This window comes from Lissotriton helveticus, chromosome 12, assembly GCF_964261635.1.
Source record: "Lissotriton helveticus chromosome 12, aLisHel1.1, whole genome shotgun sequence".
NCBI lineage: Eukaryota > Metazoa > Chordata > Amphibia > Caudata > Salamandridae > Lissotriton > Lissotriton helveticus.
Genome location: NC_136073.1, coordinates 78,234,561 through 78,249,960, shown reverse-complemented (window position 1 = coordinate 78,249,960; position 15,400 = coordinate 78,234,561). Strand labels below are relative to the sequence as shown.

The following is a 15,400-nucleotide window of genomic DNA, read 5'->3' as shown; positions in this document are numbered from 1 at the left end:
CAGTATGGCACCTTTGTTCTTTGACCTATGTTGGTGAAACTAAAAATGTACTTGGACTAATCTGTCCAGTTGTCCCCCAAAAAGTCAGTATTTCCCATTGTGTGGCACCTATGCACAGATCATGAGGTGGTATTTTCTGTTATATTTCGCGTGCTGTTACGCTCTTGCCTCACCAACCTTGATGGGTACCGTGGACTGCAATCTTGCTCTTGCCTCACCAACCGTGGTTGGTACCAGGGGCTAACATGGTGCTCTTGCCCATTCATCATGGTAGGAGCCCCCTAGTACCGCCACTGTGCTCTTCCCTTACCAACCCTGATGGGTACCGTGGACTGAAAGCATGCTCTTGCCTCACCAACCGTGGTTGGTACCATGAGCTAACCTTGTACTCTTGCCCATCGAGCATGGTAGCAGCCATGTATGCTAATGCCCTCTTGCCTTACCAACCGTGGTAAGTACCATGTACTGCCACTGCGCTCTTGCCAACCCTAATGGGTACTATGGACTGGACTGCAAGCACGCTCTTGTCTCACCAACCGTGGTTGGTACCAATAGATAACATTTTGCTCTTGTCCATCCAGCATGGTAAGTACCATGTACTAATTAAGTGTCAAAGGGAGAGTGAGGATTAGAGAGCTAGTCCTTATCCCCTGGGTTAATGTTAAATCAATGAGAACTAGTCTATCAAGACGTGATATTAGACTCCAAGCTGTATGTTGGTTAGTGATAAAACTAAAAAATAAAATTTCTTTTTTATATAGCCCTCACCCACCAACCTAGTTGGTGGCATGCTTCGCCATCGGGCCCACCTGGTGACACTGAATGTGTCCTGGGTGTGCTACAACGCCTGTATTACAGCGGAGCAGGTATATTTACTGAGTGTGCAGTGATAGTGACCTGAAAGTGAAGTTTAAAAACTGTCCCATTACCCAAAGGAATTATCTTTAATGTTTGGGCCTCTGGCAGTAGTAAATGCAAGGCAATGGACGTAGGTGGAGTAGTATTAGGGGACTCCTGCATCCAGTGGGTGGTCTACATGTTTCAGCCAGGCCTTTAGTGTTAACTGGCTTTCTTCAGGACTTACAAATGTATATGAAAAGTGTGATCTATGCTCACTATTGTGTGCAAATCGAAAAATGTGTTGCACATTGTGTCACCAGGTGGGCCCGATGATGAAGCATGCCACCAACTAGGTTGGTGGGTGAGGGCTTCATAAAAAGAAAAAAGACTTTTCTTTTTATCACTAACAACATACAGCTTTGAGTCTCATATCGCGTCATGATAGACTAGTTCTCATTGATTTAACACAGGTACCATGTACTGCCACTGCGCTCTTGCCTTACCAACCGCAGGCCCCTGTCGTACTCTTGCCTCATAAATGGTGAGAGACAGATTATCCAGTTAGTATGAACAGAAACTTCTTCTTTTAGCCTTATCACTGCCACACAGCGTTACACCCAACACCAGTGTGCTTTACCAGCCCACTCTCCTGCTTTACCAAACGAGCCAACATAATAGAGTAGAGAAACATTCTGAGACCAACCAATGAAACATGAACCATATATATCCCAGACTCTCCCTGGATCACTAGTTCCACATAAGGCAGTACAGCTCGATGTGGCTGAATGGCTGGTATTGTTCTGAGCAGTGACTCGGTAGTTGGGCCTCCTGCCAGCTGGAGGATTCACAGAGGGAAGTGTAAGCTGAGCGGTGTCCCTGAGACTGAAGCCGACATCAGCTGCCGGCCTGGGCTCTTTGTGTCTGCGCAGGCCGTGCCGACCTAGAGCGACGCCCGTGCCCTCGCCAGGACAGCGAAACTTGTGCCTGGAGTTAATTTATAACATTTTTTTTTTTGCAGAGTTTTATATAGCGCAAACTAGACCCGAACCGAATCCGGTATCAGAGCGCTTTACATATCACCAGTTACGTTACATGAGGACACACATTCATTTTAGGCACGGGGAGATTAAGTGATTTGCCCAGAATCACAGGAGGTTTTGGCGTCGTTACCGAGACTCAAACCCAGATCCCGAGGTCGAGCACCCTAGCCGTTAAGCCAACATTGTTACAGATCTTAATTCATGTAGATGAACATTAGTCAACAACCATAATGCAACTGCAAAAAAAAGGCTACCAGAGCTCTGCCTATTTTTAGCTTAATGCAAAAAACTTCAGCAGGACCTTCAAGACTGTGTATGGACTACAGGATTCCATGGGCAGTGCTTTTTTTTTTTTTTAAACTTGGCTTCCACATTTGGAGACCAACCTTCAATTTTCTTTCCCTTTAGTGTCTCCTATAATCTCTCCCTCCGCTCTCTTTCCCCAGATTGCTGCTTCTGTAAAACACACTGACTGCACTGACTTTTTTTTTTTCCCATCACGATTTGAAAATTTTTTATCTGGAGGATTCCGCGATTTGCATATGGCCAGGTCTAAACTTGGCATGGTTAGCAAAGGAATGATGGATTTAACCCAGATCTCTTGACTGGGGTTGAATGTTTTAATTTGTTCTGTATTCCATCCATCAAATGTGTGTCTTTTGATTTCTCGCCCTAATTGCACCAGTTATGCCCAGATGTGGGTCCTGGGCTCACTCTGCCACCGGAATCAAGCTATCCTGGCTAAAGTGGGGATAAACCCCGAAACTGGTCTAGGATGCTTGTTTCCGGTCCTAGGAGGACCTGGCTTGGCAGTTCGGGTTGGACTGTTGCCATGAAGCACAGGGTCAAGACTTATTTGCATATGGCCAGGTCTAAACTGGGGTGGCATGGTGAGCAAAGAAATTATGAATTTAACCCAGATCTCTTGACTGGGGGTGAATGTTTTGATTTGTTTTGCATTCCGTCCATCAATTGTGTGTCTTTTGATCACATGTGCACAGCAGCCTAAAAACGAGTCCGCTTCAGAGCCTGGGATGGCCTAAATATATACACAAGAAAAAGGCGTTGCCTATGCTTGTGGCAGTGGAAGTAATTTGTTCTAAAATAATAGACAAGTAGACTTCTAAAAGAAAAAAGTGGAACGAGTATTAAAATCTTAGTCATGGAGTTGGCTTATGAGTGGCTCATTGAGAAAAATTGAAGCTCTGTGTATATATAAACTGCTTAAGGGGGGTCGTAACTGGCACAGAAACATTTAACTCGAAAAAACAGAAGGCTTATTGTATATTACTACAAAGATATTTACTATAGATGGGGAGTGACGTGTCCTGTGAGTTCCTTCTTGGTTCCCAAGCTGAGCTCTGCAGGTGCAGCAGCAAGCACAGCGGAGAGCAGGACAGAATGCCTTTGCTTCCATCCCTACTGCCAATTTACTTTTATTTAGCTTCTCTGTTATTCCCTCTTTTCTTTTGGTCTCTTCTGCTTCGGGCCTTCTTTATTTCATAGTTTTGTAGGTATAGCAGCATGCCAGACTATTAGAAGGGTTGGCAGGAAATGGAAAGAGAAAATCTAAATATAGGTAGCAAAGAAAGTGACGCCAATACCTCGCTTAGAATGAGGTTTACAAATCTAACTTTCCATCATCTAAAGGGGGCTTCTGGGATGGCTCTCTCTGTAACTTGGCTTCCTGGAGCTTCACAGGTCGCAGCAGAGCTCTGAAATGAGTTGTTTTTAGAGTCTATGTTCTATCCCTGGTAATAGTTTTACATTTAGCCTAGTGTGACTGAGAGATCCACTTGAACTCGGAGCGTGAGACTCACGCACAAAGGGTGAGACTTGAGGTCCCTCCTCTCCTGCCCCAGCTCCGTCCCTCCCCTCCTCCCCCAGCTCCGTCCCTCCCCTCCTCCATCAGGCTCCCTTCTTGCCCTCGCTCCCTGTCCTTCTTCTGACCTCCTGTTTCTCACCCCTCGCCAGCACTTCCCCCTCCCTTGTTGGTGTTGAAGGCTAGGCATTAACTGGCCGCCGGAAGGAGGATAAACACAGCAGGGTCACTGGGGCTTTTTGTAATTCTGTACAGAAACTTCTGCCAGACACGCATTATTCTGAGAAACAATGTGGAAACTCTTATTACTAGTTCCAGCACGACCTCCGAGGTCGGATGTTTCCTTTGCACTGGCATTGTGAGACTCCATCCAGTTCTGCCCGGAAGTGCTCCCCGTGGCTTTTAATGTACCGGAAGTGCTCCCCAGAGGCCTTCCATACCCGGAAGTGGGCCTCCGGGTGCGTTCATTGTCGGGGAATGCTGTCTGTCAGCTATACTTTCATGCTAAAACTCGGCCTTACCATTGTATTTGGAAATTTTAGGATGTCTTCTGGTGAAAATGTGTCTGTTTCCTGTTTTTTTACGCTGCCTGGGCAGACTAGCACATATTCTTTACACTGTGATTATTTAGTTGGAAAACCGATGATGATATTATCGTTTGCAGTGGAAACATCCCTTTAGTAACTTTTTTTTTTAAGTAACTTTTTACTGTGCCTGCTTTTGTTTAATAAAATGTCCTTGTGAACACTGGTGTGCGGTCTCACTTGTATACAGCCCACTATTCTCTTCCAAGCACAGCCCTGCCTCCTCGCAGAGGACGAGGAAGGTAAAGTTCAATGACGCGGGGGTGGCTGCGAATCCAAGCACTTTAATTGTTGTCCTGCAGGATGATGCGGCTATAAATATAACCAGATCCCTGACTGGGACTTGGCTTCACCCTTGGTGAGTGCCAAGAATCCTTCTCCTCACCCTGATTGACCCAAAAAGAGGGAAGCCGTGCCTCCACCCCTCCCTTCATCGGTGGTTTGCACCTCCCGCCGGGTTCCTTCTCTGGAGGCCGGATCTCAAGGCTTCGGGCTGGCAGGGACACGTTTCCAAGAGTCTTGGGCTGGCAAGCGAGTGCTCCAGCGGTTCTCTCTAGGTACACAATGTTCGCAGGCCCCCTCCCTGCCCTGGAGGTGTGTCTGCGCTCAGCTGACTTTCTGTGACTTTGCATAACCGACATGAAGGCAGATGTTGTCATTTTGGTTCGGGTTCAGGGCCTGACTCATACCATTCTCGCGCACTCACGGTGAATGGGGAAATCATCAAATTCGTCATATTTTACTGTACTGCAGAAGGCTGCGATCAAAGCGTGTGGCGTGTTGGGGCTGGCTTGCTAGCGTGACCAGATCTGGAAACCAAAGCCTGGGACATACTACACACCGTGAAGTAGGACTAGAATTCTGTAATGACGAAGGAAACAGAGCCCATTCTGCCCTGGGACATATTCTCCCCCTCTCTGTTCAGTCCACTCTCTGTCAGTGTTGGAACGTGCTAAAAGTACTGACATTTAGCGAGACATTTGGCAAAAAACAAACGACTTAACCCAACAAATCTCGGGTACTTGGTCACCTTGTAGAATGCGGAAAAAACAACAGATGAAACTTTCTTGCTTTAAATTTTGGGCCCTAGCTGTAAGTACCTGAAGCAATGCAGTCAGTCCAGTGGCCAGAGAGCTGGGCTCCTACTTATCATTTTCTTTAGGATACACCTGGGCAGCGCATGTGCTGATCTGCGACGCACGCATACTGTGATCTATACTGTTGCTTTTTATGTTGTTGCTTATTTACATAGCGCGAGCTCGACCCAAAGGTATTGGAGCGCTTTACATCAGCACCAGTTACGTTACACATGGACACATTCATTTTTTGGTAAGTGCTGGGAGATGAAGTGTTTTGCCCAGAATCGCAGGATGCTGGGCCTACGCCGAGGCTCGAACCCGGTTCCCCAGCTTCAGTCGGCAGCTCTAGCTCTAAGTCCACATCCTTTCCCTCCCATCTTTTCTATTCATTCCTGTCCCTGCCCTTCATAAATGCCTGCTTGTGTGTGGTGGTCATGCTTAATTGGCCCTGCCTTTTAGCGTGTCAGACCCTCCCAGCAGATTCCCCCTGCTACATGTGGTCTTACACTTTTTCAATTTACATTCCTTTATGCACCATAATTTTTTTGGGTCTGCCTTGGGCTTGCGTATCAGCACGGCGCCCGCTTCAGGGACGCCACGTTTGCATTTTCAAAGGAGTACATTTTTATCATAATCGGCGTGACTGCTGCTGCGCTTTATAACGTCAGTAGCCGTGTTCATGTAGAGCACGTAGTCATTCTCTCCTCCATCACCCTTTCTTTACATCTTGAATCCCTGCCCTTCTCCCGCCCGCCTTTTCTGTACCCTCCCACTCCACGCGGTTAAGACATCGACTGCTTTAATTAGTGACCGCTTGTTTGAAGTTGTGCAACTCGGAAAATGCTCATGTGCAACCTTCAGGAACTTCATCATTATTATTCGTAACTGTGCATTAAAACTGAACAGTTAACAGAAAGGGGTCCCTCTTCCAGAGTCATTCCCGCTCGAAAACTGATTATTGGAAGAGTACATCACCAAAAAGGCGACCTCACTAACCTATAAAAAACGAATAAATCATGCTCCAGATACTTTAACACACTTAAAAGTGAAATGGGAAAAAGACATCCCTGATTTGCAAGATGAGGAGTGGCAGGAGGCAATGGCCTCCCCCTGGGAGGTTGCGATCATAGCCCGGTTTCACCTGGTGCAAAATACTCCACAGGGCCTACATTTCATGCACCACTTTGGTAAAGATGGGGACACTAACTGCAACTTTCTGTCGTAGGGGCTGTAGAGTGGAGGGTACATTCTTCCATATAATATGAGCTTGCCCCAAAATTCAAGAATACCGGTCGAAAATAATTCAATGTTTAAATGAAGTGTACTGGAGTGAGTTGCTAAGTTCGGCAACATGGTGTCTCCTAAATGTGTGGGATGCAACGAATTTGGGAAGTGGAGACCTAATAGGGGTGACTCTAGCACTGATGATCGTCAAAAGAAATATAGTACATGCTTGGGTTTCTGATGTGACTTCTTCCTCTTCCCTGGGAGACAGGAAGAGGGATATGGATTGGTGTATGGTGGCGGAGAAGGCGGTGTATACCAGTAGAGGTTGCCCCCCACAAATGGGGGAAGGTCTGGAGTAAATGGAATGACTTTAGAGGCAACCCATGTCTGGCACCACAGCCCCAGAGGAGGGTGGAGGAAATGCAGGAGGGAATAGATTGAGGATGGAGTAATGGAGGAACAACTTGCCAGTAGGACTGTAAGGAGTGTCAAGAATATTAAAGCTATAATCAGTAGAAGTGATGGTATACTCATTCGTGGTGAATGTATCTGCTTGTTGGTTCTTGAAATAAAAAGATTTATATAAAAAATTATAAAATACACTTGCTTCATATGCAGCTGTTTCATAAGAAGGTCAGTTTTATTCTTGAACAACATTTATCTTTAGTACTCTAATTTACTGGCTCTTGATTTTAATCGTTTTACACAAATGCTTTAAAAGGCCTTCTTAGGTCTGTGGTGATTTCAAAATAACACGCGCTCAATAACACTTTATATGGAGACACTGAGAGAGCGCTTGATGTAGCACAGCGAGAAAAGGACATTACAGGAATGATACACCAAAATGACCCTTTTGCGGAAAGTCACCCGGCAGGGAAAGTGAAAAGCACATATAGTAAATTCGTGTAATTGAAGCAAGTGGGTGAGCCGTGTCGTTGTGACCGGGCGCTGCATCCCCTGTACAATGTGTGACGCACATAAAAGGTATATTCTGAGAAGTGCATCCTGGTGTAAGTACAGCAGCTCTGATGAGAACTGTCACACAGGAGTGATGGTTATGGCCGAGAATCATTTCTCCTTTTACCATCGGCGCCTAGAGACAAATCTGTTTGTATAGCGCCATCAGACTAAATAAAGATGAATTAACTAACTGTGCTCATCTACAAACATTTTATGATTTACGATTTTAATACTATGAAATCCTTAAACCATGTTTCTAACTCATAACTAATTTAGGCATTAAAATGTAGACTTCTTGTTTTATTATGAACAATATTTTAATGTAAAGATGAAAGCTCTATTGTCTGACTGTCAGCTATCACAATGAATGGCTCAACATCGGATCCAGCTAGAAGAATAAGGCAACATACATCAAGCCCAATGAATGGCTCACGCCGAGCAGATTTTGCAAATTTGTGTTCTATAAATCCGGTTAAATGTTAGTTTCCTACTGGTGCCATCAGCTCTCTACTTGTTGATGGGTTATTATTTTTTTTTTTAAAGGTTCAAAATGACTCACTATTCCAGTTGGTATATTTGAAACTTTGCACACAACTGATGTAGTATACCATAAAAAGCACCCAGATCACATACACTACAGAAAATAATACAGCCATGGAATGCCGCAAGTGCTCGACGTTTCCAGTTTTTAGTTTAAGGCCTAGCAATATCCCCATATATGTATGCATATCTGTAAATATGTAAATAGACATGTATGTTCTCATGTATACATTGCACAAGCGAATATTGACTATTTTTCCAAACCCCCAAAAAAAATTAAGATAGGTAAAAGACATTGTCATTTACCATGCCAACAACTTTGCCTGCCCTAAAAGTAGATCCATTTTTAGGTCTGGTGCAGCCAGGGCTTTTGACATTGATCAGAGAGGGATGTTGGTTCAGGCTACTTGTGTCATTGGCTTGTTTGTGTTCGCTCCTGTAGTCATTCTGTGAAGAAAGTGTCATTCACATTTTCTCAGCCCAGTAGAGTATTCCACACATCCACCATTGCTTGCAGCCAATAATCAACCATCCATTTATCCTTCTGTTCAATGTCACAGCCTTGAATCCTTCCATTTACCCAACCTGTGTCTGCATGGGGAGTGGGGGAAGAGTGGGTGCACGTGCTCACCTTCGGTACATGTGCTCACCCTTCGGCACACTTGCTTACCCATGCGTGCTTATGGGCGCTTTTATGCTATTTTAGCTGGAGGTTTTTGGTGCTCAGCACTTAATTTGCCAAAAAACGGCGCTTGTGACAGTCTGTCACACTATGGCTCTGTCTGGCTAATTTAAAAGTGGCCACAACAACAGTTCATTATTAATTCAATATGCATGAAAAATTACTATTACCTGTCCCCCTGTCATTATTATAGCTTTGGGATCCTGAAATAGTCTGAATTTCCACACTTGTAGGAGTGTAATGCCCAATAGTTGTGGTGTTACTGTCATTGGCAGCATAGCAGGGGCAATGTGTGGTACAAGCTCCAATGGTCTCCTGACTAGAGCCCTGGTATTTTTGTTGTTCTTTTATAAATTAAGCTTTGCCTCTGTGTCTTTTCTGGTAGTGCATCCTAAAATATCATGCAATAACATGGAACCAATGCAATAAAGAGAATGTACATCTAAAGCATGCCAGACCTATTTGTCTTGCTAATGCTTATTTTATAAGCTTTTAATTAGATGGAATGCTGTAGAACAGTGGTTCTTAACCTACAGTCGGAGGACTCCTGGCGGGTTGCAAGGCCTACTGGGGATCTGCAACAGTTTTACAAAATTAATAATACAATTAATAAATTAAAATGAATAAAGTATAACCAAATAAAGAAGCAACATTGAAAATTTGGACTCTTTTTCTATAATTTATAACAAATCAAACAATACATTTCAGTATTTGAGCATTTGTTTGGTATATATGTGTTTTGGTATTATGTGTATTGTTTTGTGGTTAAAATCATTGAAACTGCTTAGGCCAGGCACCTCCTGCTTTCAATAATGACTCAGTTGGGGTCTCTGGATCCCACTAATGATTCATTGGAAGTCCCGAGAAGTCAAAAAGTTAAGAACTGCTGCTGTAGAACCCTCCGTAAACGAAAGCTTTCAAACATCACCCAAATGAGTTTTGCAAGGTCACCTGTCCAGCACAAGTTTAAAAGGTGTGAATGAGTGCAAACTGAATCCCGTTCACCTTGCCCTCAAACACTACTCAATTAAACATTAAGGGGCCTATTAGGATGCCGGGCGGGCGACACCGCCTCGTAAACAGTACCTCCTCCGATCGGCGGTCCTGACCACCTCATTATGATGTGACCGCACCCCGACATTTCCCTATGGGAGCATGTGTTACAGCCATAAACTGGCCATAGTACATGCTCCTATGGGGAAATGTGAGGTAGTGTTAATTCCTGCATCTTGTGGCAGGCACATCAAGGAACCTGCCACGGGGTGCAGGAATTAACAGAGGGGCACCATAGGTGCCACCTTGGCCACCAACCGGAGGCTGCACAGGAAAGGGGGCCCTGCTAGTGGCCCCCATGCACGCTTTCCGACCTGAGGTCAGAGGCCTTACGATCGACGTCATAATAGGCCTCTAACTCTCCCCGAGTTGGACAAACCTTCCCCTCATGCTTTCTGCCAGACTTCTTCTCAGCAGAAAACTATGCCATGCTACTCCAAAATGTCTCAACATATTTGTTGCTGAGAAGGTCTTCTAGTAGGTATATGAAAACTGGTAAAATGAGTTCTTAAGACTGGTAACAAGCAGTTACATTGAATGGTGCAAGTAACATTACCAAGTATACAGTGTTGCAGAGGTAACCCCCTGAGTAAGGTAGGACAAGCTGATTCGAAGTTGAGCTCTGCAATGCATCTATTTTTTAAGTTCAAAAAGAGATTTTATTGGAAATATCATGTCAATAATACAGATAAAATGAAAACAACATATAATAAATAAATGACACATAATGTATCAATTATGTAACTAATGAAACGAGTATGGTTCAAAGTAAGTAACATTATAAGGTATCATACAAGAATAGAGAAATATCAACATACAAACACAATTGCCTCATGTGAGAAATATACAAGTACAATAGAAAGAATATAATACAAGATAAAATAGAGCATACATGAATAACTCAGAACAAATGTCATGGGGGTTTAGCAACTTCTTGTTGTGAAGGAGACAAACGCAGAGAGCTCTGCAATGCATTAATCCCTTGATCTTATGTTTGCTGGAAACACGGGCCTGCTCCGATGTTGCGGATGAGAATTATTTTGTTTTTTCCTGTAGAGCGAAACCGTCTGCCAAAGCGTCTTGCTGAAAAGCAATATCACTTGGAGGCAAAAAATATTTGATCATACCTATGTCTTTGTTTAAAGTTGGCTATGTTCAAAGAGAAAGGAGGGCTGTATCTTTTTTGTTAATTCATTTGTGTATTCCCCCGGGGCAAGTCGCAGGAATATCTAGTCCGTTTCATGTTTGCATTTGTAAGTAACATCAGTCAGAGGACTGTCCTCTGGTATTTATTGTAGAAGACTTCAATGTCAAGGTATCTAATGCAGCATGTATGATCATTAGTAATACAAAAATGGATGAAGCTTGGTCTGTTCCTGAAGCAGTGCTCCGGGAAAGGATCAGAACAGACAGGCGGGGTCTATTATTCCTAGATAACTTGAGATTGCATGATTTCATTTTCCTGAATGGGAGGTTTCCCCAAGATTCATCTGCTTCTTATACTTTTCATTCTCCCCGTGGTAAATCTTTAATTGATTATATGGTGGTGTCACATCAATGTTTAGTTTCTGTTTGCAATGCAGTTGATTTCCCTTCTCTCCTGTTGAAGTAAAACAAAGGACCTATACCACCTAACAGGAACAATCAGGAAATAAACCGGAAGCAAGTTATTTCCTTTTCAATTCCAAGATAGGGGAACATTTATCGCCTCGAGCATAAGAGAGCTAGATTAAAAGTGACTTAACCAAGAAAGGAAGAGGACCGAAAGTGGATAAATCTGTGGGAGGTCGCTATTTTAAATAACTCGAAGTACTGGACTCTAATCGCTCAATATTTTGACTCAATGGTTACAGCTTAAGTTATTCTGATATTGGATGACGATTGGACCCAATATTTTTCTGAGTTATACGGATATAACTCATGCAGCCGTGACTCGCCTGTCGTAAGAGTTGATGCAAATTACTTTGCTTTTTATGGTCCACCTTCTGGTAAGGAGGTCGTGGGATTCATTAAAGGTGCAAGAACATCTGGTGCCATGGGACCTGATGATATAGCAATCATCAAGCCAGAGGTTTTCCCATGGGCTACATTTCTATGTTTGCTATTTTATCATTGCTACTTTTTGTTCAATATCCCGCCTTCCTAGAAGGGAAGCATTGTCGTCACCCTGTATTAAAAAAAAAATGGCTTGCAATCTTCCCCTGGCAGATATAGGCAAATTGCCTTTATGGATGCGAAAGCATTCTACTCCATCTCTGGCTTGCGAAAGAACTATGGTATCCCTGATTAACATTGCAGCTTTACAAACAGTCATAGAAAAGTACCCTCAGCTGAGGGGCATGCCGGTGTACTCTGCATTCATTGATTTCTCCACAGCGTTCGATCGGGTAGTCCGAGGGTCGCTGTGGAGAAAATTGCTTCTGCTTGGAACTCCCGATCATCTTTTGAGGCTCATTATAGCTCTTCACTCCTCCACGAGGACTCCGATGTTGATGGGTGGGAATCTAGGCTTATCGAAGAGAGTGGTGACGCAGAACGGTCTGAAGAAGGGTGCCTGTTGTCGCAGCTGCTCTTTTTGCTCTATTGTTACGATCTGCCCACCAGAGTAGGAAAAGCAAAGAGTGCCCCCCCCCCCCCCCCCCCAATCTTTTCCATGGATGTATGCTGTCTTTTAAATGCAGATGATGTAGTCTTGTTGGATATAACACAGATAGGACTCCAAAGGCACTTCAGCATCTTGGAAGGTTATGCAGTAGAGCATTTCCTAAGAATAAACCTCTCATAAGAGCAAAGTTTTGCCTTTCAGAAAGAAGGGTGCCAGAATCAGGCAAAATGTTTATTGGGTTTTGGGGGATGTCCAGATGGAAAAAGTTCAATTTTACTCTTACTTAGGTAGGATTTTTCCCAGTAATTGTAGCAATAATGACCATATAAACCATTGTTAAAGTAAGGCACTCTCCAAAGCTGCTACCATCAATAGATTGTATACGAGGCGTGGGAAAAGGCACTTTGCACATGTCCGGTCGGTTTATTTGGCAAAAATCCTGTCTACATTGAGCTAGGCCTGTGAAGTGATGGACATGCGACACTGGACCGTTTTTGACATAGTGGAGGGGCGGGTTTGGGTCAAATCTTTATTTTCTTGTTTCCCCATTTGCTCTTCGGCTCAAATTTGGGTTATCTCTACTGTTGGTGCTTGTTATGGCAGCAGTTCTGAGGAAAGCATTACTTTTTCGATATTATGAGAGAGAAAAGTGTTTTTATGCCTCTTTTGTAAAAGCAATGTAGATGTTTGAGTTTTTTAAATAAGGATTCCCCTCTTCCAATGTTTGTTTTAAAAAGCTTACTAAAAAATCTTTGCATGGAGGAAGCATGAAAAGGGACATTTTGCTTTGCGCATGGCATGGGGGGAATATGGTTGTTTTAGAAAAAAAAAGGAAAGTAAAAATCCTCGACCCTCCCTTACTCGAAACCATCCCCATGGTGTACATGGATATATTTTGCATTTGAGTCTAAACCTGCTTCCTCTGCCTGTGATCACAGGAATATGGTAGGGGATATCGAAGGAAGCGAACCTTTGTGAATTTTCTTTTAAACATATTCAAGATTTAATCGGGTGGTTTTCATGTGCCCAAATTTGAAATTTTCACGTCGTCGCTTTTTGAGACCGATTTTCTTTCAGTATAAAATATATTCGGCAGTTGAGGCTCGTCAATGTCTATTCGCCCCCAACTGAAATGGTTTGTGCAAATTGCTTTTACTTTCAAAAATATTTTTGTAACTGTGTTTTAATTTTTGCATGTATGTGCATTTTTGCACTTCATTTCTTTGTTACTGAGTACGATTGCTTTGTAATTCTAATCAGGCAGTTATACATTTCATTTGCACTTTACTTGTGATTGTATTTGATTCTCTTTTGTGTGCAATTAGCACTTTAATATTGAGTTGCAGTGAATTGTAAATTTGAATCATGCATTTAAACGTCCCATTTGGACTTAACATGTTGTGTATTTTTAGATTTATGTAGTGTTTTAATAATGAATGCGTAAATGCTTTAAAGGATGTACTTTTATATTTCTTATGTGGTCCTCAGTCGAGTAGATTGGCACAGTTCAACTTTATTATTGAGTTGCAATGAATTGTAAATTCTAATTATGCAGTTATATGTCCCATTTTAATTTCTTATGTGGTTGTTTTTTAGATTGTTTTATTGTCGCAACAGTGACTGTGTAAATATGTATAAGGGACGTATTTTTTTTATTTCTAATGTGGACCTTAGTTGAGTTCCAAAACATAAATACATATTGATAGGTTGAGGTTATTCTCCATGGGCGAGGAATGCATATTTTAAACGTGTGACTCCGAGACACCACACCGTCCATGTTAGAGAAGGAAACGTTCCATATCTGTAGCAGTGGTGTCCTCCGATTCACAAGCTTCGACCATTTCTCAGCTGAAGAGAGATTCCTCCAACAGATAACCGAAAAGCTTTGTCTAAAATTAGGCCCAACAGTGGTCCCAGTATCAATGTCTTGCAAGAAGTCAACTTTCCTACTCCATCTACCAACGTTGCATTCTACAATGCTCTGTAGTTGCATTAAACCCTTGGCCGCGGGGGTAATTCCCCCGCTGTGCTGGGGGGCGTGCACAGCGCCCCGGTGCTCATGACGAGCTCGGCTGGCCATGCAGCACGGTGGCGCTGTGCTCATGACGGGCTGAGCTCGTCATGACCACGCCCGTTTCTTTAGAACGCTCAGCACAGCAGGGGAATTATCCCCGCGTGGGAACGCCGGGCGGGTTATGACGAGCTCAGCTCGTCATGAGCACAGCGCAACCGTGGCTCATGATGAGCTGAGCTTGTCATAGGCATGGGAGGGGTTAAAAGTGTAGGAATCCATGTGCTCAGATTGGGATGGTTTCCCCTACCTCTTGCATTTAGAAAGGCTGTTCTATTTCTCTGGCTGGTCCCCATACTCCTGGTGGTCTCTGATGACATGTGCTTTTTCCACAGGGGCCTGAGATTCGTCATTGACCTGCACTCCATGCTGGTCTGGTACAGCAGTGACTTCAACCGAGTGCGGCGCCTGAGCACCTCTGCTGATCCCAGCGTCCCCTTCCACACGGTCTACAAGTACTACTACAAGGAAGCCTTGGAGTGGCTCGAATGCTCCCCGGTGAGTGATGCTGTAATACCGTATTCTTTACCACATTATTTTCTGTGAAGAAATCCTTGAACGCAGTGAAACCTAGCAGTTATTATTCAAGTGGTGCCACTTATGTTGCGTTTCATCGCCAGTTAGTTGCACAACACAGCGTTTGTGTCCAAGCTCTGCTAGGCCATGTTGGGCTAACACTAGGCACCCCCATCGGAGAGCGGCCAGGACCTGAGGGTGATATGTGATATTTTGCATAAGAAATACCTTGTGCAAACAAAATATTGATGCAAAATGTCTTTCTCTAATAATGGCGGTCTTGCAATAATGGGGAAGCGAGTAGGCAGTTCTGCCAGAAGAGCCGGTGCCCTGCGCCCTCTGCACAGCCCGCAATGTGGAGAATAGGCCTAAGGAACAGTT

General features: G+C 43.7%; 1 protein-coding gene across 2 annotated transcripts in view; it reads left to right on the top strand.

The window, feature by feature from the left end:
- Positions 1 to 15,400, top strand: part of LOC144799579 (protein mono-ADP-ribosyltransferase TIPARP-like) — a 92,846-nt gene that overhangs the window by 62,153 nt on the left and 15,293 nt on the right. For both annotated transcript variants that reach the window (XM_078670952.1, XM_078670953.1), the window contains one exon: positions 14,839 to 15,001. In XM_078670952.1, coding sequence (XP_078527078.1) covers positions 14,839 to 15,001 — 163 coding nt within the window. The remainder of the gene's footprint in view (positions 1 to 14,838; positions 15,002 to 15,400) is intronic.